This window comes from Eptesicus fuscus, chromosome 5, assembly GCF_027574615.1.
Source record: "Eptesicus fuscus isolate TK198812 chromosome 5, DD_ASM_mEF_20220401, whole genome shotgun sequence".
NCBI classification, from domain to species: Eukaryota; Metazoa; Chordata; class Mammalia; order Chiroptera; family Vespertilionidae; genus Eptesicus; species Eptesicus fuscus.
Window position 1 is genome coordinate 37,490,698 of NC_072477.1, and position 26,128 is coordinate 37,516,825.

General features: G+C 55.2%; 1 protein-coding gene across 4 annotated transcripts in view; it reads right to left on the reverse strand.

The window, feature by feature from the left end:
- Positions 1-361: 361 nt before the first annotated feature.
- Positions 362-26,128, reverse strand: part of SAMD4A (sterile alpha motif domain containing 4A) — a 215,732-nt gene continuing 189,965 nt past the window's right edge. For all 4 annotated transcript variants that reach the window (XM_008139029.3, XM_008139030.3, XM_028141723.2 and 1 more), the window contains 6 exons: positions 24,001-24,086; positions 18,893-19,011; positions 14,501-14,702; positions 12,727-12,853; positions 5,875-5,958; positions 362-566 (listed from right to left, as the gene is read on the reverse strand). In XM_008139029.3, the coding sequence (XP_008137251.1) occupies positions 538-566; positions 5,875-5,958; positions 12,727-12,853; positions 14,501-14,702; positions 18,893-19,011; positions 24,001-24,086 (647 nt within the window). In that variant the 3' untranslated portion in view covers positions 362-537. The remainder of the gene's footprint in view (positions 567-5,874; positions 5,959-12,726; positions 12,854-14,500; positions 14,703-18,892; positions 19,012-24,000; positions 24,087-26,128) is intronic.

Consider the following 26,128-nt stretch of genomic DNA (forward strand, 5'->3'; position numbering starts at 1 on the left):
GCCATGTGGCCCTCTCCGGGGGCTCGATCCCAAGCAGGGGCTTCAGGGAAGTCCAACGGGGGGGGGGGCAGGAGAGCGAGCGCCGTCTTGCTTTGGTCACACGCAGCCGTGACTTCGTCCCAGGGCCAGGCGGTGAGGCCGGCCCCCAGCGCGGCTCTCAGGGCTGGGCTCCGGCCTCCCTCCTGGGTCTCCGTTCTCTCTTTCAAGGCAGTACTCTCTTCCCCCTCCCTTTGCATCCAGGAAGCCACTTGCATTCCCTCCACCTCCCCCCACCCCCCAGTCCCATGTTTCCCTAGAGACCCCCCACCCACCCCCTACCAAGCCACCCCAGGGACACAAACAAATGACAGAATAACCAATCCCAGGTCTACTGATATGTTTACAAGGATGACCTACGCTCTCACAAAATCAAAGTGGGAGAGGGACCAGGGGAAGGCTGCAAAGCATCCTGGAGGATTCCGTGCAGCCCGACGATGGCTGACACTGGACCCGCAGCAGTCGATTTCACGGCCAGCGCGGTCTCCCTCATCTTCAGCTTTAGATTGTGGAGGTCCGGTCCACCCCGTCTGGAGAGAGAGCACACAGCGGGCACCGTGAGCAAGGCAGTTCTGATCAGCCACCTGCTCCCACGTCATGCAGGTCGGGCCTCCCAGTCTCTGAGGACAGGTAAGGGCTGCATTCATTCATCAGGTCACTCAGTGATTCCACACCCACCCACTCGCCATCCGGGAAGTAGCTATTTTGCCTGTAACCATACTGAGCTGGCAGCCAAGATGCAGAGACCCAACCCTCGCCGTCCAGGTGCTCACATCCTAGTCCCAACTCAGGCCTGTAAGCCCACTGTGGTGTATGAGTGGCAAGTGCTGCAATGCAGTGTGTACCAGGCACGGCAGAAACACGGGAGAAGGAGTGTTAAGTCATCCTTGGAAACCAGGGCCCGTTTCCCAGCGATACAACATGACTTCTGTAGATGGTGCTGCAGGAGGAGAGGAGGAGCAGGAGAGGAGGAGTTGGGGAGGGCACACAGCTCACCGGTAGGCATGATGATGGCCATCAAACTCTGAGCTGCGGGCAGGCGGGGAGTTTAGGGTGAAGGACGGGGACAGAGGAGCGGCCGGAGATGAGGCCACAGTCAGGTACGGCCTGCAATGCACCTGCAGGTGGACCCCACTCACATCCCTCTCTCTGGGGGCGTCTCCCTCCCATCCGGAGGCTCTGCTGAATGACGGCGAATGAGGTGGCCATAACTCCGAGCCCTGGTCACAGCTGAGCAGGCCTGGGGGACACATCGGACCCAAACTGACCCAGATTCTCTGTCTCAAGAATCTGACCAGGGGCAGACACCCCCGTTAGGCGTGGTGGGCACCGGGCACGGTGAGAGCCTGTGGAAGACGGACTGTGTCGAGGCCGCCAGGATGTGCGGTGTCTGCGTTGCGGGCTAGAAAGTGGGGGGCGTGTGCGCCAGAGTTGAGAAGCCATGAGTGGACAGACGGCAGAGGTGCCCAGGGCTGCCTGACCCCTTTCTGGCTTCCTGCTTACACATGACTGTAGGAGAGTGCCCAGGACCAGACTGGTAGGGTCTGCTACTATGACGGGAGCTTGGACGTCCGTCGGGGGTTAGGGAACTATAAGCAGTGGAGTGCCAGGTCTGACTTTAGAATGGCTTTCCTGGCAAGGCTGGTGGCAGGACCACCAGAGAAGAGGCGCCTACGATGGTCCATGCTGGAGCCGACGAGGGCTTATCAGCGAGCAGAGAGAGGGGCAAGGGCTAGCCATCACAGGGGGTGGCAATGGCTGTGCTCAGCGACCACGACCTGAAGGCCACGGGGGCGGGGGGGAGGGGGGCCAGGGGGGAGGGTGCAGGGTGCCTGCCTGGCTTTGCTCATATCCAAACGTCAGCAGACATGTCCCAGTCTCAGCCTAGATATCGCGAACCTGGCCTACCAGATGGAGCACCTAGGTGCCCTGGGCAGGACTCAGGTGTGAGGGGAGGGCAGGTCCCTCAGGGACGGCTGGAGGACCTACGTGGCACGAAGCCGTCCTGAGGCTACTGAGGGGTCTCTTGGCCTCCGCGTGGCAGTGCCTGGCTGGCGTCTCACCAGCAGGGACGTGGAGGAGAAAGATTTCTTAATTAAAATTTTAATTGTGATCGCTGTCGGTTCACATACAGTTGTAAGAAATCGTACCAGGTTTCCCCAATGGTGTTATTTTGCAAAGCTTTAGTATATTATCACCACCAAGATATTGACACAATTTACCCATCTTATGTAGATTTCCCGTTTTACGTGTGTGTGTGTGTGTGTGTGTGTGTGTGTGTATGTAAAGTTCTATACAAAATGTGGAGTGTTTTTAAACGAGGGAAGGAGATGCCCCGTAAGGTCATCTGTGGCATCAGATCACCAATCCTAGAGGCCCTCAGAGGTGCACTTACAATCCACAACCTCTCCCACCCCCTGTGGGTGTCTACTTGCACTGCCCGTGGTGGCTCTGCCGTGGGAACTGGTGATGGGAGAACAGGAGGGGTGTGTGGGCACATGGGTGTGTGCGTGGGGTGGGGGTGCAGAGGTCACTCCCTCATCGGCAGTGCACACCCTTGCCATGGCTCCCTGGCCCCCTCATTATTGCCCACCCTTCATAGCTGTGGGAGTGGGGAGCTGGAAACCTGGAAATCCCAACTACCCACCCCCCAGTCACATTTTCAGGAATTCCAACCACATACCTCATCTACCCAAAGGTGACGCTTTCCATCTGCAGGGGAAGGACCCACGGGCAAGCCCAGACTCACCATCTACCGCTGTGCAAACTGTGCCTCGCACACCTCCAGGGGGTGCTAGTCACATGCACCCACCATAGCGTTTATAGTAAGGACGGCATATTTCGAATTAAAAGGACAGCATGTTGAGAAAGTGGAGCCATTTCCTAGCTTGCACAAATCTCCCTGCCAGCTAGATGTGGGGCTGTAAGACCCAGGACGGAGCAAGGAGAGACGGTGAGAGGAAGGGCAGGGGTCATGGGAAGGGCAGGGGTCATGGGAAGGGCGAACCCCGGCACATCGGAGGGAACTGCGCCTTCCTCTCTATGGTACACTTCACTGCAGACTCCATTCTGCTGGGAGGAACCTCGGTTTTGTATCGGTTGCCCGTAGAACCCCTCCGCAGTCAGAAAGATAACGGCCAGGCTGGGCATCGAGACTTCCTGAAACCTAGGCCACCCGTCAGGGGCCAGCCCCAAACAGCCAGAGTAAGCCTTACCTGGAGACTCTCCAACGACAGAACCCACCCACCCTGGGCTTCCTCAGGGGCTGTGTTGGAGGGGTTGGGGGGAGGGGAAAGAGGAGAGGAACGGGGAGTGCCAAAGAGAAGAGTGGTGTGAGACTGGCACCAGGAGGGCAGCACTGGGGGCGGAGACAGAGAGCAGAGACATCAGGGAGGGGCTCCCAAGGCCCGGGCTGTGGACCAGCCGCACCGAATGGCCATCCTGGGACGCGGTGCCCCAGGAACCTGAGCAGGGGAAGCTCCTAGTCTGCTTTCCTCTCCCTAGTTGTTCGTCTTCCTGTGAAATGACTAAATTCATCGCCGCTCTGTCCCCAGCAAGGTCCCCTTCCCTGGCACCCGGAAGGGCTGGGCCGGCTGAGCGGCGCGGCCGTCGCAGGAGGGCACGCGGCCACTGTGCCCCACGGGGCCACCGGGGACTAATGTGCACTCTCTGCTCGGGGAAACCGCGCAGGAGGCTTCCCCCCAGAGGACTGCGGAGAAGACACACAGCAGTGAAAAACCTTAGGAGAGTAATCAGATGAAAACATTAGCAAAAACACATCCGTTCAGAAAGGTTTTCTGTAAAAAACCCACAGAAGAATGGGCTGAAAAACGAAGCCTTTTGAATAAAAGCCTCCCCTTAATAAAGAGCACTTGGCATACTTGTTACTAACGATGATGATGTTAGTCCTTAGCAGTTTGGAAAGAGCTTCCAATATGCCAATTATCCGAGAACTACCCGGCCCTGGGGGAAGAGGCCAGTCTCCTTGCTGGCTCAGAGGCAGGGAGAGCTCCCCGGCTCCCACTACCCCAGCCACCGGCAGGTGGGAGGGTTGCCCGGGCCGCCCGCAGTGGGCCGAGGGTGGCCTGATGAGTTAGGGTCTATGGGGGTTTCCTTTATGAGAAAAATGGAGATAGGATTCGCATACCACAAATTTCATCCTGTTCAAGTGTACAGTTCAGCGGTGTTTCGTATATTCACAGAACGGTGCGACCATCACCACCATCTAATTCCAGCATATTTTTGTCGTCCCCAAGAAGAACTCTGCCCCCACTCCCCGCTCCCTGCAGCCCCTGACCACCCCAGTCTGTCCTCTCTGTCCCTGTAGATGTGCCTGCTCTGGACACTGGACACGTCATCCCTTCACAAGTGGAATCCTGTTCTGTGTGGCTCCTTTCACTTAGCGCATGTCTGCCCCCCCCCGCCCCCCCCAGGTCGCAGCCTGTGTCAGTACTTCATTCTCTTTAAGGCTGAACCGTATGGTTACACTACATTTTGTTCATCCGACTTAGGGTTGTTTCTCTTTACTCATGAGGGGCTACTGGTGTGGGCTGACCCCGTCTCCTCGAGGAGCCGGAGAAGAGGGGCCTCATCGCTGAGGAACCAGGGATGGACCGAGGATGCTGCGCAGCTTCCAGGCTCCGAATGGCCAAGGGAGAGAGAGCAGTGTGTGCACATGGAGCTCCCGGCACCCGGGAAGGTTGCAGGAGGGGCTGTGCCCTGAGCGGCATGGGGTCCCCTCCCTCTGGCACTGAGCGGGCACTTCCTCCGGCTGCGGGCAGCCTCACCCCGCCCGCCCCCCCCCCTCCACTCTGCTCTGCGCAGAGTGTTTTAATCTGCCTCGTTTGGTTTCCGGGTAAGGCTGGGTGTGCAGAGACTAAACTTTAAAAATCCCTGGGCAGAAGGACAACGCTCTCTGGAGTGGCTGATGGAGCTTCCCCCCCCCCCCCCCCCCACCCCCCGCCGCCACTGCCAGACACACAAATGTTGGCCCCAGGTGTGCTGCTGGCCCGCCTCTGGGGTGGGTGAGTGCGTCCAGACTGAGGCTACCGGGAAGGGTCACGGGAGGCCCCCCCGGATCTCCATGACTCAGAGCCGCCCTGGCCCGGACGCTGGCAGGAAGGAGCGGACGTCTCTCCTTTGCCTGCCAAGCGTCCCAGGGCTGGCGGTGAGCCCCGGCCGGGGAAAGGCACCCGGTTAGTACCAGGAGGGCACGGAGTCCTCCCGGGCTGTTGTGACAACGCAGGGTCTCAAACACACCACGGGAGGACCTGCTGCTTCTAGGCGCTCTTCGCGGCCACCGCCCTGCACCCCACGGGCACCTCCAACCAGATGGGCCCCATCACCCTGCCAAGGACCCCTCGGCCTGCTGGGGCGCCAGGCACTGTGGAAGCCAGTTGGGTATAAAAACAAGCAGGGAATTCTGTCTCAAAAATCCTGGTTTTAGAGCAAGTCGGGATATGCTTGGGCCAGGCTGGGGCAACCCTAGTGCCGAGGAGGAAAGGACGCCGTGCTGTGGGCATGTTCCCACTCGGAGCCACGTGCTCCCTGCGTCGGGCTGGGCTGGCACCTGTGGTGGGACTCCCGTGCGCACTGGGGGGTGAGCCTCGGGGAAAGGGGGCCGGGCTCGGCTCCAGGTCCTCCCGACTCACCTCCCAAGAAAGGAGGACGAGCGGGCACGTGGGCCACTGGGTGTGGGGTGGCTGGATGACAGTCCAGTAGCCCCTGAGGCCCCTCTCTCTCCGGTCCCCTGCCTTCCCCTTCTCGTGCTCTTCCCATCCCCCCAGCACAGGGGCAGTGGCTCTCCCCGGCATGAGAAACGCCAGGAGGACAACTCACCTCCCAGGGCGTGCTCGGTCATACTGAGGCACAAGGACTCCAGCCTGTTGTTGATGTCAGGTTCAGTCACGGGAAGCTGGAATTCTGCAGGGGGCAAAGGGTTACGTTGGTGACGGGGTTCTGAGAACAAAGAGAAGGCGTGCACAGTGGCCCTGGCTCCACCTGCCAGGGGGAGGGTCTGCCGGGCCTCCCTGGGAGGACCTGGGGGGACTGTCAGGGCCAGCACGGAGGGCACGTTACACTCGGGTTCAACCAGCCTCCGAGGTCACACTCACGGAGTCCACTGTGAATGTGGGCGGCTGGAAGAAAACTGGTGACTAAGAATAGCCGCTCAGAGTCATAGTCTGTCAGTCCTCTGCTCAGAACCAGCTAGCGCCTTCCCATCAAAGGCAACCCAACCCCTGCCGTGGCCTGCAGGCCCCACACAGTCTGGCTCCTTGTTAGCTCCTGCCCTGGTACACTCTCCCCTCCTCCAATCTACCCCAGGTCCTCCTCTGCCCCAGGGCCTTTGCACTGCTGCCCCTCTGCCCAGAATGTTGGGCCTAGATGTCTCCACGGCTCTCCCTCTCCCCGCCATGTGGTCTCTTGCTCTACTTGTCTCCTTAGAAAGGACCTTCTGTTCCCTGCATGTGAACAGGCCTTTTCGGCCCCATCCCTTTCTTCAGCTTTCCTTCACACACAGATGTCACAGCACCTGACCTATGTGTGTATCTGCTGCTTCCCCCAGTTGAAAGTTCGCGTCGTTGGAACAGGACTTGGCTCCGCTCCCCGTGCCTACACCAGGCCCGGCGCATTTCTGCTTCCTTCTGAGCAGCAGGGGATGGGAACCACCGCATGGAAAGCACCTCTTCTGCGCCTGAGCCCGCGCCGGGCGCCAGGTTCCCAGGTGGGGCTCAGTGAGGCTGAGTGACCCGTCACGGTTAGCCACTGACACGGAGCTGGGCCAGGAACCCACATGGGTCTGACCCCAGAGCCCAGCTCTCCCTGCCAACACGGCCTGGGGCTGAGATGTCCGCTCTGCGGACCCTCCCTGTCTCCCCAGGCTCCAGACCCTGGGGCCTTCCTCCTCTGTCCTACTGGGGGCCCCCCCACAGCCAGCCTCTCCCTGGCCCCTTATCCTGTGGAGCTCCTGAACGTCCTTGACCAGCTTGGAAGTGCCTTGCAGACAGCGACGATGCTTTCGTAGTTCTTTGACTCTCCCGGCATGACTTTCTGCACACCTCGGACATGCCTACTGAGGGATCAGAAATGGAGCAAGACACAGCAACTCTGACAGCTAAGACCTGAAGTCCTAGAGCGGGGAGGCAGGAAAAAAATCAGCCGGGGCGTGTGTGTGTGTGTGTGTGTGTGTGTGTGTGTGTGTGTGCTGTGCCTGGGGAGTCTCAGCTCTGCCGCTGCCTCCACATGTGACCCTGGGAAGCTGTTCTCTTCTTGGGGCCTTAGCTCTTCTCCCTGTAAAGGATCCCTGCCTGTGTCCCAAACGTAAGGCCACGTCCTTGCTCCTTCACATCTCCACCAGGGGGCGCTCAGGGCCCGGGCCGGGGATTACAAATGCGTGGGTGGTTTGGTGGGATAGGAAGTTGAAACCAAGGGCTAACCCAAAGTATTTGTTTTCCTTGGTTAGCTGTACATTTAAATATCCTTTGCAATCTGGGTTCCCCATGCCCAGCTCACTGAGAGGCAGATGCCGTGTCCGTTATTTAAACTTCGCGGAGAGAAGCCTGGCAGAACGGACCAATGCAGAAAGCACTGGGGAGCAGAGAGGGTTCCTTCCCACACAGGTTCCCGCATCAGTGGGACTTCTGTGCCAGATCATGAGGCCAATGGGGCTTCCAGGGCAACTGGGAGGGAGAATGCGAGGGTCTCCCCCGCCCCCTTCGCTGGCTGCTCTCAAAGTAGCGCCGGGGCAGTGAGACAATCCAGGGGGGAGAGTAGGTTAGGATTTTCATCCATTCATGTGAAAATCACATGCATGCAAAAATTAGCAGCCTTCAGGGTGTGAAATCTATAAAAGAGAAACACAATTTTATATATAGCCAGTTAGCAAATATGAGGGGGAAAAAAAACACACCCTCAGCAATTATAGCCATCCATATGCTCATTGTAAAATTTAGTTTACTCTCTAGCACTTCCCTTTAAACAAACACTGTGGAGAGATTTGGATAAATAAAGATGCTCGACATTTGGAGAGAAGTGTCTCAGCTGCAGGATTTCTTGCCAACACGCAGCAAAATGACATTTTCCAAGCCTGGGATTGCGTGTTCCAAAAAGGGGGCTGAGAAGCGCGGGGCTCGACGCTCCAGAATCTCCCAACCTTCGTGGCTGCTCTTTTAGGCGGAGCGTGGGCGGGCTTGCTGTTCCTCCCCCAGCTCCTCCCTCCGGCGCGCCGGGCAGTCACGACCCCCTCCCTTCTCAGAATGGCTCTGAAAAATCCCAAGTCCTGGGAGATACACATATGTTCAGACTCCCGAGTTTCCCAATAGTGTGACTTCTTAATTGGGTATTTGATAAAAACAGATCTGTGGCATCTCCTTTGTACATACAAGAGGGGTGGGCACCAGCCTCCGTCTCGGGCTAGGAGCCCTCAGCCACGTGTGGGGGGGTGGGGGGTGGAGCTCTCAGAACCGTGGAGGAGCATTCGGCAGCTCCTGCTCCACAGGCCCACCGTAACCACCAGCCTCCTCTTGCCCTGGCTCCTGCTGTCCCTACGGACGGACGCATCGCAGTTATCCTGGGCCCCCCGCTGTAATGGACCGGGCAGAGGCGGTTTCTAGTCCTCCATGAGGCAAGAAGGAAGGACTCTGTACCTGAGTCCTCTGCTGTTTCTTCAGCTCAGATGCCACCTCTGTGCACTAGAAACCCTTCCCTCACCCTCGGATCGTTCCAGGATTCCGCGAGGCTCCCAGCTCTGACGCCCAGGGTCCAGGCCGACTCGGGACTTTTTACTTGTGCTTGTTCAGAGGTACGGAACCTCAGGCGCAGGCCCCAGGGTCAAGAAGATTCTAGAAGGGAGTGGGGCTGCTCATCCTTCATGCGGTGCTGTTGCAGGGCCCACGGGGGTGGCCCAGGTGGCTTTTCCGCGGCAGCAGCAGGGCGGTCCCGCTGAGTTTCACGCCTGTGGCACCCAAGGGGCAACTGCGCATCCCTCTCAAGGCTTTGGGGCCGAGGCAGGAGGCCGACTGCCCCCGGACTTGACAGTAGGAGACAGGTCGGCATTTTAGGAAGGAAAGCTTCAGGATCGCACTTTGCCGATGGCGTCGGAGGCTACTCTGCTGAAAGGCTTTGAAAGTCGGGTGAAGTGAGAAGCAGGGCCACCGGCTGGAGAGAACTCAGGAAAGGCAGGCTGGTGAGGAAGGGACAGAGGACGGGACGTGGGGCCTGGATCGCTGCGATGGGGGGTAGGGCGGGCAGGTAAGGAAGAAAGGGGGACAAAGCGGGAACCAAGAAGGAAAGGGGAGGATGGTAACAAGGCACAGAGGTCAGTGTGGGCAGGAAATGGAGTCAGCGTGGCAGGCAGGCGGGTGATCACTGAGAGGTCTTGGTGGGCGAGGGGGGACCATGAGTAATGCATGAGTCGCACCCCTGAGTCTGTGATGGAGGCTGAGGCTTTTCTCTGGTGGCTTTAGTCCTAAGCCTGCAGAGGAAGTGTTGTGCAAATCCTCTGGCACCCACAGTTCCACCAAAAATTGGTGAGCAGGATATGGTGCACGACAGTAATATTGTACCATCTTGCCGTCAGCTGGTCTCTTTGAATGTGACCCTTAAGACGCAGGGGGGCACGGGCCCAGCTGGGTTCTCGGCTGTGATAGAACTGACTCACTCACCAACCTCCCTGAGCAGGGCCGTTTGCCTACTTACTAGAAGACAGAGGGCAAATGTTTATTATTTAAGGGGGTCCCTGTTCTGGCCTCTGCCTCTGCATGGCAGCCCCCGCCTTCCCCTCATGGACCCAGTGCTCTGATGCCCTCCCCCTTACCCCACTCTCTCGAAGGCAGCTCTCTGAAAGGAACTGGGAAACTCACACGCACGAAGGGGGCCATGAATGGTGACGGCTCCTAGGCGTGCAGAGTCTGACGGTGGGAGGAGCGCAAGCGTGGGCTGGTGCAGAGGGGCGGTGGCTGTGAGCAGGCATGTCCCCAGGACATGCTGCCACGGAAGGCACTCCTTATCCATCTCACATCTGCTGGGCCAGCTCCAGGGGTGGTTCGCACATGGTTTTGTGCAAGGGAAGAACAAGATCCCAGGGAGGCTGCCCGCCGACCCCGTGCCACGCGTGTCCTTTGGAGCCCGCTGCCGCCGCCCTCTGCCCTTTCTCTCTCAGGCCTCCCGGTGGCAGGAGCCTCGGCTTCCCAGTGCTGCTCCAGGGCTGGATCCCAAGGGTGGCTGAGCCGGGTCAACAGGAATCGAGCTGCTTCCAAGACAGGGCATCGTTCTGCAAGCCGTCCCCAGACTAGTTCTGCAGGTGGGCAAACGCCCGGCCTCTGCGAGGACCCCGAGCGCTCTCACCGGGCGCCAGGCTTGTTCTGAGCTCAGGTCCCTCCGGGGTGAGTCTGGAGACCCTGTCCCCTCACGTCGTGTTTCCTACTCATCCCGAGGCCAGCGAGAGGCAGCCATCACCCACGGCTCTCCCGGCTCGTCCTGGGAATTGTCTAGAACCTGCGCACACGTGCGGGAATGATGTGCAAACCACCCTGACGTGGCTGCCAGGGGGCCAGACTCTGGGTCTAGAAGAGAGGGGAGCCTCTTGCACATCTGAGCGAGGCAACTGATTAGTGGATGCTCAACTTGGTGCCGGTTCCAGCCCCCAGCCTTTACTCTATCCTTTGGAGATATGTCAAGTCTGCCGTGATTTTAATGAATCATTTTAAGTTAACAGAATAAATAAGAGCCCCTTTAGAATGCATCGCAGTCTTCAGGATTTGCCCAGAGGGTTTAAAACGGATGCTCTGAAGCCATGGCCGGCCAGGAAGAAACTGCTGTGTTGCCTTGTGACGCGGCTCTCGGAGTATTTAACTTGGGTTGGTCACATGTCTCGGTTCCCTTCTGTGTTCACTATTACAGCTGCCGTGCAAACACGAAGGCCGCTTTCTGCCTTCCTGACTCCTGCCGCCCGGAGAGAATACCGATTCCAGGCTACCGCGTCCCGCCACCACCCCGAGACGCCTGCCTGGCGACCCCGGACTGCAGCGGAGGGGACAGCCCGGCCTGCACAGGAGACCCGCGCCTGGCCCGCCTCGGAGGCCCTGTCTCTGGAGGCTGAGTCCTTGTCTGGGCCTGGCAGTGGGTGTTTAAGGTCACAGACCTCCTGGTGCCCAGGAAGCCTGCAAGTCCTGTCAGATTCTCTGTTACTGGGAGTGGGTTATGCACAATGCTGCATGGGAGCAGAGGCTGGGGCGGAACGACCCACGGATAACGTTCACAACCCCCGAATTTCATCCAGCATTTCTGCCTGGGAAGAACAATAGCTACAAGTATCAAAACGGGAGGAAAGGAGCTTTAAAACGATAGTGCGCAGATACGGAGCATTCTAGAAGCCAAGAAGCAACTGTAAACAGGCATCCGGACCTTGTGGTTGCCCCTTCCTTTCCTGGCACACCTCACCCCATGGCAGCTCCACACCACATCCCCCTTCTCCTCCCCCTCCCCCTCCTCCCCTCTTCATCCTCCTCCTCCCCTTCCTCCCCCTCCCCCTCCTCTTTCTCCTCCCCTTCCCCCCTCCTCCTCCCCCTCCTCCTCCTCCTCATCCTCAGTGGCCTCCCCACGCACAGCCTGCCTCCCCCTTCACACTCCGCGCACACTCTTGCCTGACCCCCTGCTCAAAACCTTCCATAGATTCCCCACTGAGAGCGGCTGGGCTCCGAGCTCCTTGGCCTTGGATTTGGAGTCCCCAGCACCGGGCACCATCTTTCCAGCTCCCTTGGTCAACCCTCCGCTACTTCAGCCCAGCAATGGCTTCTGGTACCACGGAAGTTTGCTCCCCTTCTGCCTGTGATGCCGCCCTCCTCTTTCCACCTCCTCACCCTCTGTCCCCTGAAGCTCAGCCCCAATTCCAAGACGCTTCCTTGCCCACCCAAGGCCACAGCGACCTTTCCCCTCCTAACCTCCTGCTGGACTTACGCCCAGAGCGAGCGCACCTACGGCCCAGGCTGGGCGTTTCCTGCAGGTGCACGTGTGGTGTGCCCGCCTCGGGGGGGGGGGGGCATCTAGGGAGGTGCAGTGACTGCTTGTGTGGCTTTGCATTCTCTGTGGAGTCTAAAGTCCCTGTCTGCATGGAGAAAGGGTGCAGGTATTTGCTGGTTGTACATAATTCTGGCTGCCTGTTTTAGGGGTAAGGTGAACGGTGAAATGGACTTGAGTTGCACTAAGATGCTCTTTGACCAAGTGCAGGAAAGATGGCCGGTCCAGCAGTCATGTTTGCAAGGCACTCCCAAACCGAGGGGTCTGAGGGGGGGGGGTCCCTTAGCATCAGCGCCGCCAAGCCTTCTCTTTATCTGTCTTACTCTCTACACCGCCCGCCCCCATGACACATGGAACCCTTCCCACCCCCCTCCAAGCCCTCCAGTGGTATCTCTGCTTTAATCAACCTAGAAATATGACTTGTATCAAAAATATCCCCGTCAGATTGCAACGACTGTGGGGCTCCTCGTGCTGGCTTCCGGCCAACCAGCCGCTATTCATGCTGGCAAGGCACAGTTTAAAAAAAGAAAGGCTTCTATAAGCTCGCAAGAATGCGTGGTGACAGTCGAGGCTAAGCACTTTCCAGCTGGGTTCACCGGGGCATCTATTTCGGCGTCCTGGCCTCGCCAGTGTGTCAGGGGAGAGCAGAGCGAGAGAGCAGGCTCCAGGCCCTACCTGGCTGCTGGAACATCAGCATGTTCTGGGGAGAAGTGTGCACGGGCAGCGAGCGGGTCCTCTGCACGGAGCTGTGGGTGCGGCTTGGCATGCTGTTGCTGCCCCCGGGGTTGGCAAACCAGAGGTTCTAGTGAGAAACACAGAAGGGGACAGTGAGTCCAGACACCCTGGGGTGGGGGGCTGGGGGTGGGGAGCAGGGTCCCCCCGCAGAGCTCAGGAGACGAATCCTCTGCTGACTTCTGGCGAAGGGCTTGCAGGCCAGCGCTGCCCATCTGCTTCTATACAGTGAGGGATTTCAGGTTTCGTTCCTCTTAGCTACATGCCCCCTGCTCCCACCTCCTGAGCCCCAGGCCCCTCTCTAAACCTCAGTTCAACCTGGACACCTCTCTCCCTCTCCCCTCTCCCTATTATCTCTTTTGTTGCTTTTGCTTTGCCTGTCATTTTTCTTGGAAATGGGGGTGGGGAAGAGGGGGTTTATAGATATTTGCAATGAAGAGCACCATTTCAGGTGCTAACTCACCTCATTTGATTTTTTTTGAGATTCTTACAAGTTACTACAAAGTGGGGGGTGGGCAGGGAAGAAGCCCGGATCGGCAATGAGCTGGCACAGCGGGGCGTGTGTTTGTTACTAGGTGGTGACTTCCTCTTGAACCGACCCGGGGGCTGCCCACAATGACCAGAACGTGGGGCTTTTTCATACCCTGTGCTGCTCCCCGGGAGCCAATCCCGCCTGTCGTGCCCGGAGCCGGTTTCCTGTATTTAGACCAATCTGTCACCCCTACATTTCTCAGGGCGACTCAGAACCTCGGGCCCACTGTGTCCCTCCAGTCCCAGCCCCAACCTACACGGCCCCACAAAGCTGGAGGTACATGGATGGGAGGCACTGGGCAGGGTGTGGGGCGGGGGCAGAGAGGCGTGGGGCCGCGGGACAGGGGTCAGCTCTAGGTCACACATCGAGGACCGCCGGGCAGCCAGCTTTGTCTGGCTGAGGGGGTTTCAACCCTCCCTCTGACGGCCTCTCCAGTTCCTTCCTGTGGATTCTCCCCCACAGCTGGACCACGACAAAGGAGCTACACTGAGTGGCCATATTATTAGGATCTCTGAACACATAATAATCTGGCCACTCAGTGTGTGTGTGTGTATGTGTGTGTGTGTTAGAGGCCCAGTGCATGAATTCGTGCATGGGTGGGATCCGGCCAGCCTGGCCAGGGGGAGGGGACATAGGCGATTGGCTGGCCTGCCTGCTGGTCAAACTCCTGGTCGAGGGGACAATTTGCATATTAGCCTTTTATTACATAGAATATACACTGAGTGGCCAGATTATTATGCGTTCAGAGATCATAATAATCTGGCCATTCAGTGTATTTGCCATGAACAAAAAGGCTAAGCTAGTTCCTTAGAGGCCGAGGTTTCTCTGGAACCCAGTTTGGGAAGTGGTGAGGTCTGCTGGGGCAAGTCAAGGGTCAGGGCAAACAATAAACAGGTATTACATTTCTTCCTAAAGGCACCCTTGCTGGGGGCCCCCAAGGTTGAAGTGGTCCCAGGGGCCTCCTAAGCCACCCCCCGTGAGGCCAGGCGCAGCCTTGGCCCTGGTCTGTCTCCGGAGGAACAGCGCAAGCGACGTGGGTAACGCAGAGGACAGGGACACTGTCTCTCAGCTCAGCCCCCTCGGCCTCTCCCCTCACCTCGGGGTCATCTGGGGAAACATCCTGAAGCCTCAGGCGCTGAGCCTGGCTGACCGCCCCCCCTGCCCTCTCTCCGGTGCAGAACAAACCTGTCTTCCTTGTTTCATGATGGTGGGGTTGGCTGTGGTGTTGCGCTGGGTGGAGCTGACGAACCCACTGGTGCCCAAGAGGCCCAGGCGGGCGGAAGGGACATTCCGAGAAGGGATCTGGTACTGGCGTGGGTTCCGTCTGCCCATGCCGCCGCCCACAGAGCCGGCCGTCGGGAGGGAGTTGGACTGCCCAAAGCCGCGACTGTGGGAGCGAACAGAGAAGAACCAGGGGGCATGAGTCCCCTTCAGCCATCTCACCCCCACAGGCTGCCTGTGGGACGCCTCCTGGGGGGAGGGGGTCTGCTCACATTTTGACAGTCATAAGGCCTATGGGGTCCTGGAGGGTCTGAACCAGGAAAGGGCTATGATTAAAAGGACAGCTGGCAGCTGAGAGCAAAGATTACGTGCACCATCGGGGCACTATTACAGTGATTCTTCCATCCTCACGACAACCCAGGGGAGTAGGCGCTCTACCCACTTTTATTCACAGCTGGAGAAGCAAACAAGAGCTTCCTAGTTTCGCGAAGGTCACTCAGCCAGCAGGGGGCAGTGCTGGCAGCCCAGAGGTTTAACCAGGGCGCTCCTGGGCCTTCTTCCAAGCTGGTCACAGGGCCCAGAGCACTCAAGAGGCCACACAGCAAGAAGGCTGCACAGCCAGGCTCAGTGTTCCTTCCATCAAACCGCAGTCTCCCCTGGTGTCTGTCTGGCTCTGTGGAAGACTCGGGGACAGTGGCCTGAGAGCCCCATAGGATGTCAGCTCCCTGAAAAAAAGGTCGAAGTCTGTCCTCGTCAAGCCTACGTGTTCCGTGACCGAATCAGCTCCTGACACGGTAAAGGCGTGTTGAATGAATGGAAGAATGGACAAGCCCCTGCCCATCAGGACGCCGCTCCACAGGGCAGGACTGACCCACGGCGGCGGGCGCTGACTCCAGGGGATGGAGGAGGGATTTGAGAATGGAGATGGTGCTGTTTGGCCCCAGGACACCCACTGCTGCCCACTGCACAGGCCCTCCCTGCAGAAACACCAGAGGCCGCGTGTCTCCCCTGGGTCCACCAGGAAGGCTGCCGGAGACTCAGGCGGTGCCCTGGGAGGCTGTGCTCCCTTCGCTGCTGTGACCTCATCTCCAAAGCACTTGTCCTCTCTAACACGCCTCAGGTTCTGGGAGGGCGCGCGGCCGCCAGCGGGGTTTCAGGAACCAGCACATTCTTTCCAAGAAGAGTCAGCTTTAGTCATTCACTGATGTTTAGGTGGAAATGCTTTACCTCCAATGGCCACAAGATGGAACAGACTCGCTTTCCCCACCGAGCAGGGGAGGTTTGTGCCAGGCCTGTGAGGAGACTCCCGGAGACAGGGCTGACGTATTTAACCAGTTGAGGATGATGGGGTGGGGGTGGGGGGCCTTGCAAAACAGTCATTTCCTGAGAGAGAGTTGTGTGTGCCTAGGGGGAGGGGCCTCTAAGCCATCAGCACAGCAGATCTCAGAAAATGTTTCTCTTTCCCCAGGATTCCTATTTTCCCAGGGAGAGAGGGAGGGCAGGGAAGAGAAGTTCACGGTGAGCTGGCTGAACTGATTTCTGGGCTATGTCTTTCCACTTCCAGGCTTTTGTGGCTCCTCTGCTCGTGGTGAGAAGGGGCACTCCTGGTTCCAGGTCTCTTTGTTTATCCCATCCTTTCTCCCTCTTCTTCCCCTCTTTCTTCTTTTACTAAGACGTTTGGTTTGGAAGGGGAAACGCAAGCCAGGTGGGGTAGGAGTCCTTTATGGGATGGCAGAGACCTCCTCTGGTGGAAGGACCATCTGAGTGACTGACAGGTGGAGAGCAAGCGGTGGTTTTGTGGGTTTTTGTTTTTTTGGTTGTTGTTTTTTTTTAACTATGAAAACTAGGCCTTTGGTTTTTGGAGTCAGAATTTTGGCCACCTGGTAGATGATTCAGTATTCTGCTAAGACTTTTCCTTATTTAGTGCGAATGGCTTTTTTTTTTTCCCCCTCGTTTTCCTTTTGGGTTGGATTTTTTAAAAGTTACTTCATATGCAAAATACAGTAGTCAGTGAACGATGCTAAAAGGATTTGTGCCTCCGGGAAGGCAGAGTATATCTTGAGCAATATAATGTGGGCAGAGGGTTCTGGTATGGGCCCCTGGAGGAACAAGGGCTCCAGGCCTCCAGAAGGGAGGACTCGCTGGCTGGATGTGGTGGGAAAGCCCTGAGTGTTTTGGGGATAGAATGGGCCGGTGGTGAGAATTTGGCTAGGCCATCTTTCTAATGACGGTGGGCTCTACTGTGGCGTCCTTAATAGGCTATTACAAAGCCAGGGTTGTTGAGCGGTGCCACTGCTGGCAACCAGAGCGAACGCTTAGGTTACTTAAGATCACTAGGCTTAATGAGATAATCATTCCTTCTGGGGGGAGAATAAAGCGACGAAAGTAAATTTTCATTTTTCATTCTCTTCCTCTGCCCATTTGCGTCTTTCTTTGCCTTCCTAAATCCAACCAACCGATTTCATTATCTTGAAATGCGTGAAAAGACTAAAGAAGAACCAATTAATTTGGGATTTGGGATAATTCAAGCAGGGGGTGGGCTGCAGATACCTTTGTATTATTGGAGAAACGGGTCTTCAAAGCAAATTAATAGCATAACAAGATCCCAGAGGTAATACGCAGGAGAACAAATTATTTTCTAGAGCTTTAGCAACCTCCAACTGAACATCTACAATTGATTAAATTCATTCTTATCTAATCCATAAAAGAGGTCCACTGGGACTCCAATCTGGCAAACCTTAGGTTAGCCCAAAACAAGCGTTAGGTAGTAACACTCTAGAGAGGTCAAGGTTAACCAAGGACAAGGCAGGGCAGACAGAGGCAGGGGATGAAACTCCGGGGTGAGTAGCAAAGCCCTTAAAAGCTCTATCTTCATGGTCAACTTCTAAATTCCTTCTTCCACTTGGAACTTGGCTCCCAAGGGGTTGGTGTGGCAAGAGGGGCTGGCACCTCCTCCTCATACTTGGGAGAAGTGTTGCTGTCCGAGAGAGAGAGAGAGAGAGAGAGAGAGAGAGAGAGAGAGAGAGAGCGAGCCTGGGAAAGGGGCAGCCCCAGGGGAGGGGGCTGAAGTGCAGGCCTGGCCTTTCATCAGGGTGCAGAGCTGATCCAGCCCAACCCACCAGGGAGGCACCCCAGAGGGCATGGGGCCAGGGAGTGGGAAATAAAGAGTGCTGCTTGAACTGCCCATCTTTTCTGCACAAAGACCATGAGAGCTGCCTGGCATCCACAGTGGTTAAGAGCACTGACCCTGGCGCTGGCCGGCCTGAACCAAATCCTGGGTGCCATCGTCTACGGACTCCTCCGTAAAATGAGGCTGACAGCAGCTCCTCTACCTTACGTGGTTGTTGCAGGATTCAGTGCATTAATATTCTCAACGTGCTTGGATAATTGGCACATAGTAAGTGTTAAACATTTGTTTAATAAGCAACCATGTTGTGTATAGGCTGGATAATTCATATGTTTTACATTAATCTTTAAGAAAGACTTCACAAACTTCAACGGGCCTTACCTCCCTTAAATAATATCAAACAGTGATGTTGTAAGGCACACTTATGCAAATAAATGCACTGAGAAATGAATTCAGAACTTTTCAGGTGCAAGTGAAAACATCACGTGCTCATGTTTAAAAATGCAAAATACATGGAATGTGGATTCTTAGGATGTTCGCATCATCATTCTCTTGTCTCCCCAAAACCCCTTGTCATTGTACAAGGCCTAATCCACGCCTCCCCTTAATTAACTGGCACTGTAATTCACCTTTCATATGCAATTGGATTCCTCGGTTTAAAGCCAGATCAAGGGAATGGGGTCTCAAGTACAATAAGGCTTATTTTTAACTGCATCCAAGAAGCTGAAGCACTGTGAGAAATCGAGAATGGTACTGCTCCGCTCTTAGATTGCAACTCAGACCAAAATAGACTAGCACTGGGCTCTTCACCCTGCCACCAACTATAATTAGCTTGTCTGCAGCTAGGAGAGAGAAAAAAATTACACTACCACTTAAGGTGCCGAGCGAACAATCCGTTTTTGTCCTTTCCGAGCCCCCTTTTGGGGATAAACTACCAAGTGTTCTGCGGGCGTTCATTAAATTATATCCGCTCCCTGCATCCGGACGAACGCTGTCACTTTGACAATGTCAATTGAGTTACAAAAGATCGCATTCAGCTCTTCCTCCGGGAATGCTTTCTCTGACAGCCTTTCCCAACCCCACCTGTTTAAGGAGTGCGATTTGGAACTCGCCACAGGGCACCCCGATGACCAAGGAAGGCCCTGCCTTGTCCCGACCCAGGAACCCAGGCAGGCAGTGAGGCACCTGGGGAGCCACCATGCAGTACAAACAATGAAATCCCAACGTACTTTCTCTGCTGTCGATATCCTGATATGTCTAGGAGGGTTTTCCGAGGGAAAGACCGAAAGAGCTTCTGCACCTGCTGTTTCCATGACAACAATCTTTTTTTCTGCGTCTCTGTAAATGCCTGCAAAAACAAACAGGGTTTTTTAATGGGTGACGCAGCCTAGCATTAGAAGGAGAAACATGCAATTAATAGGGGAAAACATTGGCGTCGCTGCGGTTGCCTTTTTTTCACCTGTTTTCAAGCTGGTTCACACAGCAGTCAGTTTCATAACTGAAAATTCAAGTTATTTGGCATTGGAGGTGTCTGGTAAGGTACATGCATTAAGCTTTTTAAATATATATCTATACATATATATTTATTGATTTCAGAGAGGAAGGGAGAGGGAGATAGAGACAGAAACATCAATGATGAGAGAGAACCATTGATCAACTAACTGCCTCCTGCATGCCCCACACTGGGGATGGAGCCCAAAACCCGAGCATGTGCCCTGACCAGGAATCAAACTGTGACCTCCTGGTTCATAGGTTGATGCTAAACCATTGAGCCAAGCCAGCCGGGCAATGTTTTGATAACCCTTGGTTTTGGTTGTATTTCTGATAGGTCCAAACCCACCTTCTCTTGCCTCGGACTCCACTCTGGACTCTATTTATTAACCAAGAATAAATTGCAAAATTGATTGTCGAATACTCTGGCTTCTGCAGGCCCCCGGCATTTCCATAATCAATGGAAATGCTACACCACTCCAAAAATCAATCTGCTTGATGGTGTGTGGACACCCTGAGTGGTCAGCTGGGCTTCGGAACATGGAGTTTAGTCTGCATTTCAGGGCTGGGCTGAGAAACCTCCAGTTAAAGGATCTGGTGCCCTACCAAAACCCCACTGCACCCGTCCTAACCTAAACTGTCTAAAGTTTAGGAAGATGGGGAGATCTGATGGCTTCTCAAGTCTTTTCTAGTAAAACTGGTGTTGGGGGATGTTGTGCCTACTGCCCTGCAATATGCTGTCATCTACATCATGGTCCTTTTGTGTGCACCACGGCCCAGGGAAGGACTTTCAGGGGTTATCTGTCTCCAGGGCAGAGTCTCTCAAATTCATGGTCTATTAGATTTCCCCAAAGGGGTCGTTAAAATGCAGATTCCTGGGCCGCCTCCCCCACACCTAGAGCCTGACAGTAGATCTAGAGGGGAGTCAGGAGAGGGGGTTTGTGTTTGCAGCAAGTGCCCTGGCCATTCTGCTGCAGGCAGCACTTGGACGTGGCGTGTTCGAGATGATGAGGCCCCCACGCACAATACAGGAGTCCTGTCAAGTACCTAGAACTGTGGTCCACACGCTATGGAAATCCATCGGGTTTGACAGATCAGCGTTAACAATGATGGAGCTCACACGCCTAGGTAGTTTTGTCAATAAGGCATGAAATTTAAGAAGCGATAAGCTATTACTTAGAATAACAGACTACATGATTATTTCCCACGAAGGAAACAGATTCCTGAAACAGGGGGGGGGGGAATAGAAAGACAGCTTAATTTTCTTCTGATGACATTTAATCTTTAAGGACCTAAACACAAGAGAGCTATGTGAACAAAAGCAAAAAGATATTAGTCATATTGCAGAAAAGTTATTGACTTGCAAACCGCTCCCCCCTGAGTGACCTTAGCCAGACACCACTAAGGGTGCGCATGGAAGAGGGCTACCGACCAAGGGACCCAGCGCCCCATTAGGGAAAGAGGTGCAGACCCCCCTCTCAGGTGAGTGGCAGGATGGTCTCATGGCTGAGAGGTGAGGACCTGGTTCTCCTCTGTGGCCCCTCTCATTTTTGGTGATGCTCAGTGAGCGTCCAACCACACACGAGGACCTCTGAAAACTGCGACAGGCAAACGCATCCGCTGGACTCATCAAGGGATGGACAGATTCTGCCTCTGACTGGCTCATTCAGCCAGATGTTAAGTGAGGACCCAAGATGCAGGCACCCTGGTGAAGACGAGCTGAGGAGGAGGGCCCCGCCCGTGGGTCAGAGGAAAGCTCTGGATGCAGACGGGAGGGCGTCAATCCCCACACGCCCTTATGCGAGCTCCTCCACCTGAGACTCTGTTCCTTCTAAAAGCTGAGGGTGATAATGTCTCCCTCTAATGGACGCTGGAAGGACTAAATGAGGTAACACAGGAAAAGCACTCAGAATACTTAAGGACATGCCTGGCTCTTAGTAACGATTCAACCCACGCCGCTCACAGGTACTCTATCCGGCTATTTTCAGTTGCGTGGACCAGCCGTTGGGTTGTGGCATGTGAGTGTTTGTCACGGTTGGTGTTCGACAGCCACCTTTAGTCCCAATACATGACTTCGAGGTCTCAAAACTAGAGTCCTGAGCTGGTCTGGAGCCAGCCTGGAGGACAGGCCTGAACTTCAAGTGACAAAGGAGCTAATGGTTCACTCGAGAGATGTGCATTTAAAGTGTGTCCAGGGATTCCAGTTCACACATGACATCGGCCGCCCGCGGGGACAAAGAGCCTCCGCAGAGAGGTCAGCTCACTCACGCTGACCTGGGCGTCAGGCTCAGCTAGTGCCGGGCCGCAGGCAGGAGCGAGCCCCCAGCAGTGAGTGTGCAGGCCGGTTCTCAGTCCCGGCAGGGGCCGCTGGGAGCAGGAGCGCTGGGCCATGGCCGGCGTCCAGTGGTCTCTGAAGGCTGGTTCCTGTGCTCCGCCATCGGCTGGGACGCCTGGTACCACACCTCAGCCCCCTCCACCCTGGGCTGCAGGGGAAGGGAGATTCCACACTGCAGGCTGCCCAGACACAGCCAGCCAGCCACTGCTCCGTCTTCTGTCCCTGTCAGGCCCAGACCAATCCGTCTGTCTGGAGGAAGATGTGTCCTGCAGCTTTTGTGGCTGGATTAAAAGCCTCATTAAGGGGACACCCGCTCGGATTCCTAGAACCTTGTCAAGACAGCAAGCAGGCGATACTCCTGGGATTACAATCCATGAGGAAGTGGTTGGTCCCAGATACAGAATCCAGACCTTTCCTATCTTCCCTTTTCCTTCTCTAGGGAGTCGGTCCTTCATCCCGGGAGGAAGGTGCCTTGGAAGTGACCACTCCTCCCCTTGCAGTGAGCGGAGCAGCCATGGGGGCTGAGGAAGGCAGGCCTGTGCGGAGCCCAGGCTGACCTGCCAGGCCGCAGGGAGGGTGCGTTCTCTCACACACAACCCCGGGGCTGTGGAAAATCATTCAGGCGGGTTTCCTCTTTCTCAATTAAAATAATAAAGAGGCTTGAACAACATTTTCCCTTCCAAAGCAGAGCGCAGGCCCTCCATCCAGACCGGAATTCAGGCAAGCGGACTCGGCCTGAGCTCCTATCTGCCGTGACTCCCGGTACCCAGAGGCCCCTTGCCTGGGCCTCCTGCCGGCAGAGGAGCCCACAGTGTCATCTTTGCATTGAATCACTGGGCCGCGGGGAGAAAAAGTGGAAAGAAGCAAAAAGAAGAGCCGAGATGCCCAGGGAGGGCGCGCCCCGAGGCAGGCCAGTGATAAGCCTCAGGCCACAGCTTTGGGGCTGGTGTGGACCAACTAGGAAGTAGGGATCTGCTTTGCTTTCTCAGAAGTTTAAAAGACTCCCTTCTTGAATTCCTCCCCAATGGTCTTCCCTAATGAGACATAGAACCCCCCCAAAACGCTGCCTTGTCTGCCTGGAGCACTCTCCTGCCTCCTTCCTCACCGAGCCATGAGGCTCTGCCTGCCTTTTGGACGAGCTGAGCGTGGGGGCAGCCCCTCTGAGGAACCCCTGCTTCCGGCTCGGGCAGGTGCCTGCCACTCCTCATCTGGGCTCTGGGGCACGCCGGGAGGGCCTCTCAGAGGCTTTATCATGACAATCTGCTTTCCCTTCGTCTCACCCACTACCCTCACCCTAAGCTGCCTAGCCAGGGCCAGGGCCAGGGCCAGGGCCAGGGCCAGGGCCAGGGCCAGGGGGAGTGATAAATATCTATGGAATGAATGAGTTCAGAAATTCGTCACTGTGCTCCTGTCTTCTGTCTGTGACTTTTTGCTGGTCAAAACAAGTGCAGGGCCAGGACTGGAAATAGAAAAGGTTGAGTGGGGGGTTTGGGGAGACGCACATAGAAGAATGGATGCCACTGTGAGAGAAAATTGCAAAAATGAGATTTTTAGGGGGTGGGGGAGGCGTGGCTGGGGTGGAAACCCAGCAGGAGATTGGACACCTGCACACGAGGATGGGCAGAGTCAGAGCATGGAGGTGGGGGCCCCAGGGAACTGACCACACAGGGAGGGAGGGGGAGGGGCCAGACCTCTGCACTGGCTATCTCCCCAAACTGGGGGCCCCTGGACTCCCAGGGTTCTGGCCACCACCACAGCAAAGGTGAGGAGACTTGCAGGCCTTTACCATCTTATTCTCATGTCAAAACCCCACAAGAAGACCTCAGTGCTCTAGGTTGATCCAGTCCTAAGTTTCCCGAGGCCTAGACTTTGTCACTGGAACTCTCTGGAGGAGACTCACCAAAGAAGCCACTGGAGTCTTGGATTTGAGGCACAATGGCCTGTCCCCACATGTCGCTCAGGGCAGCCATGGCCAGCACCTGCCCCACCCTGTGGCGGAGACTGTGTTAGCTTTGAGAGCCTGGTAGGCACAGCTCCATCATGCCTTGGTCCTTTTTCAAAAGGACACATGGCTAAAAACAATCCCCCCCCCCCCCACACACACACACATTGTTTCTGCTGCACACTCTTTCTCCACCCCTCCCTCAAATCTCCTTGAGCCCAAAGGCAAGGTGTTTCAAGGCAGACCATTGAAAGACTTGAGAACATCAGGGGCTAGGTGGCAGGACGGGGTGCACACCTCCCAGGCTTGGTCACTCAAGAGATTCTTCCGGAGTCAGAAGTTTCTCTCAGGCATGCACCCTCCCATCAGAGCTCAGTCCGGACGAATCTTTGGACAACCAAGTTATATACAAGCTTTGTTTAGGCTTGAGGCCACCATGCCAAGTTCTGCCCGAGCTATTCGGACATCTACCCCACAGAAACAAGTTGTTGCTGATTCAAATGATCCCGCCACAGGAACCATTTCTAAGCAATGAGAAAAAAAGCTTTGTGAAGTCTATCATGACTCACCTCATGAATTAGACACTTGTCTATGAGCTGTAAATAGGAACTTATATTCTCCTCATCGGGTCTGGAGACCAAGAGCTGTGTGCACACTGTGAATTTAAAAAAAAGAAAAGAAAAGATGAATTAGAAAAATGCACACCCATCTCCTAACCTTGAGATCTGTTTCTGATTTCCTTTCAGGACCAGTATTTTGAGAGGTATGTGTGCCTGTGGCTGTACGTAAGGCTCACAAAAAAGGCCAGGAGGCTCCTCATTCCACTGAAGTCAAAGGCTCGGGCGCCACGGGAGCCCTCGCCTCGAGAAGCCCCGTCGATTAATTCCAGGCATACCATTCTATATTAAGCCTTCTGCAACCCAGCCTGACACAGACACGCTGGGGGAGGAAGAACGCAGCAGTGTCCCGAGCTCTGTCTTTGAAAGAGGCTCCTTTTGAGAGGGAGTTCAAAGGCAGCAAAGGCCATCGGTGTTATTAGAGAGCAGTCTCCGTGATTTTTATGAATGAACCGCGCACCTCATTTGGAGGAATCAAGCTGGCACATCCTTTAGGATGTGAGGTGCGTGGGTGCACACACGAGCAGGAAGCCAGCTGCTCAATCGCTGGAGGGTTAGTTCTCAAAGTGATCCACGCACTTACACACACACAGGTTCACCTACACACTCAGGTAAGTGCTGAGACTGACAGAGCAGAGTGAGTCTGTGGGCAGAGTACACACGCTGCTGGGTTTCATGGCCCATTCTGCTCACTTCTAATTGTTGACAAAAGTGAGTCTGTGGGCAGAGTACACACGCTGCTGGGTTTCATGGCCCATTCTGCTCACTTCTAATTGTTGACAAAAGACATCAATTAGAAGTGAAAATGCCTGGCACTCAGTAAATCACACTTGAAACCTGGGCATTCTGATTTTTTTCCTCTCCTTAATCCTGCATAAGACTATAGCGTTGTTTGTAACAACAAAAACTTGGAAACCACTTTGATGTCCATTCATTGGGGCCAATAAATAATGGTTCACACATACTGTGGGTATGCAAGAATGTATGCAAGAATGAGTTGGTGCTACTGTATGAATAGAAATATTAAAAAAGAGTTGGTGCTACTGTGTTGATAGAACTGTTAAAACTATATAATGTAAAAAAGCTGCAGAGAAGCATGTAAACAAGACCCGTTTGTGTGTAAAAAGGACACTCGTGTGCTTGTATAAAGTTATCCAGGGGATATGCCAAATCTGTTTATAGTGGTTACCTCTGGGGCTTGGGGTGGGAGGGCGAGTTTTCACTGTCTCCCATTTTGTGTAGTTCTGATTTTTTATGTTGACCTTGCAATTATTTTATAATTTATTTAGGAGCATTTTCTAGTAAACTTTATAAACAAGCTGGGCCAGAGGAGTGCAGGCCTCCTGAGGGCAGAGCCCCCATACTTCTCGCCACAGGGGAGGCGGGGTGAGGCACCTCAAACTCAGGCAACCACCCCCACCCCACATCGCCCTTCATCCACGGGCTCTGGTCATCTGCTCTAAGCACCCACTAGGGCAGTGGTTCTCAACCTGTCTAACGCCGCGATCCTTTAATACAGTTCCTCATGTTGTGGTAACCCCCAACCATAAAATTATTTTCGTTGCTACTTCATAACTGTAATTTTGCTAGCAGGGTCGCCTAAGACCATCGGAAAACACAGATATTTACATTACGATTCATAACAGTAGCAAAATTGCAGTTATGAAGTAGCAACGAAAATAATTTTATGGTTGGGGGTCACCACAACATGAGGAACTGTATTAAAGGGTCGCGGCATTAGGAAGGTTGAGAACCACTGCCCTAGGGGGTGGGGGAAGAGCAAGGAGGCGAGGGGAGGAGACCAAGCTACTGGCATTTCAGCCCCAAGGGATGCTACAGGTCATCTCCTCTGAATCAGGTTTTCAAGGATTTAAGTCTTTTGTAGGACATGTATCACGGGAAGTTTCTCAGTGCAGTTATAAGACTCAGGTGTCTAGCCAGTGGGTGTGGCTCAGTGGTTGAGCATCGACCGATGAACCAGGAGGTTACAGTTCAATTCCCGGTCAGGGCACAGGCCCTGGTTGTAGGCTTGACCCCTAGTAGGGGATGTGTAGGAGGCAGCCAATTGATGATTCTCTTT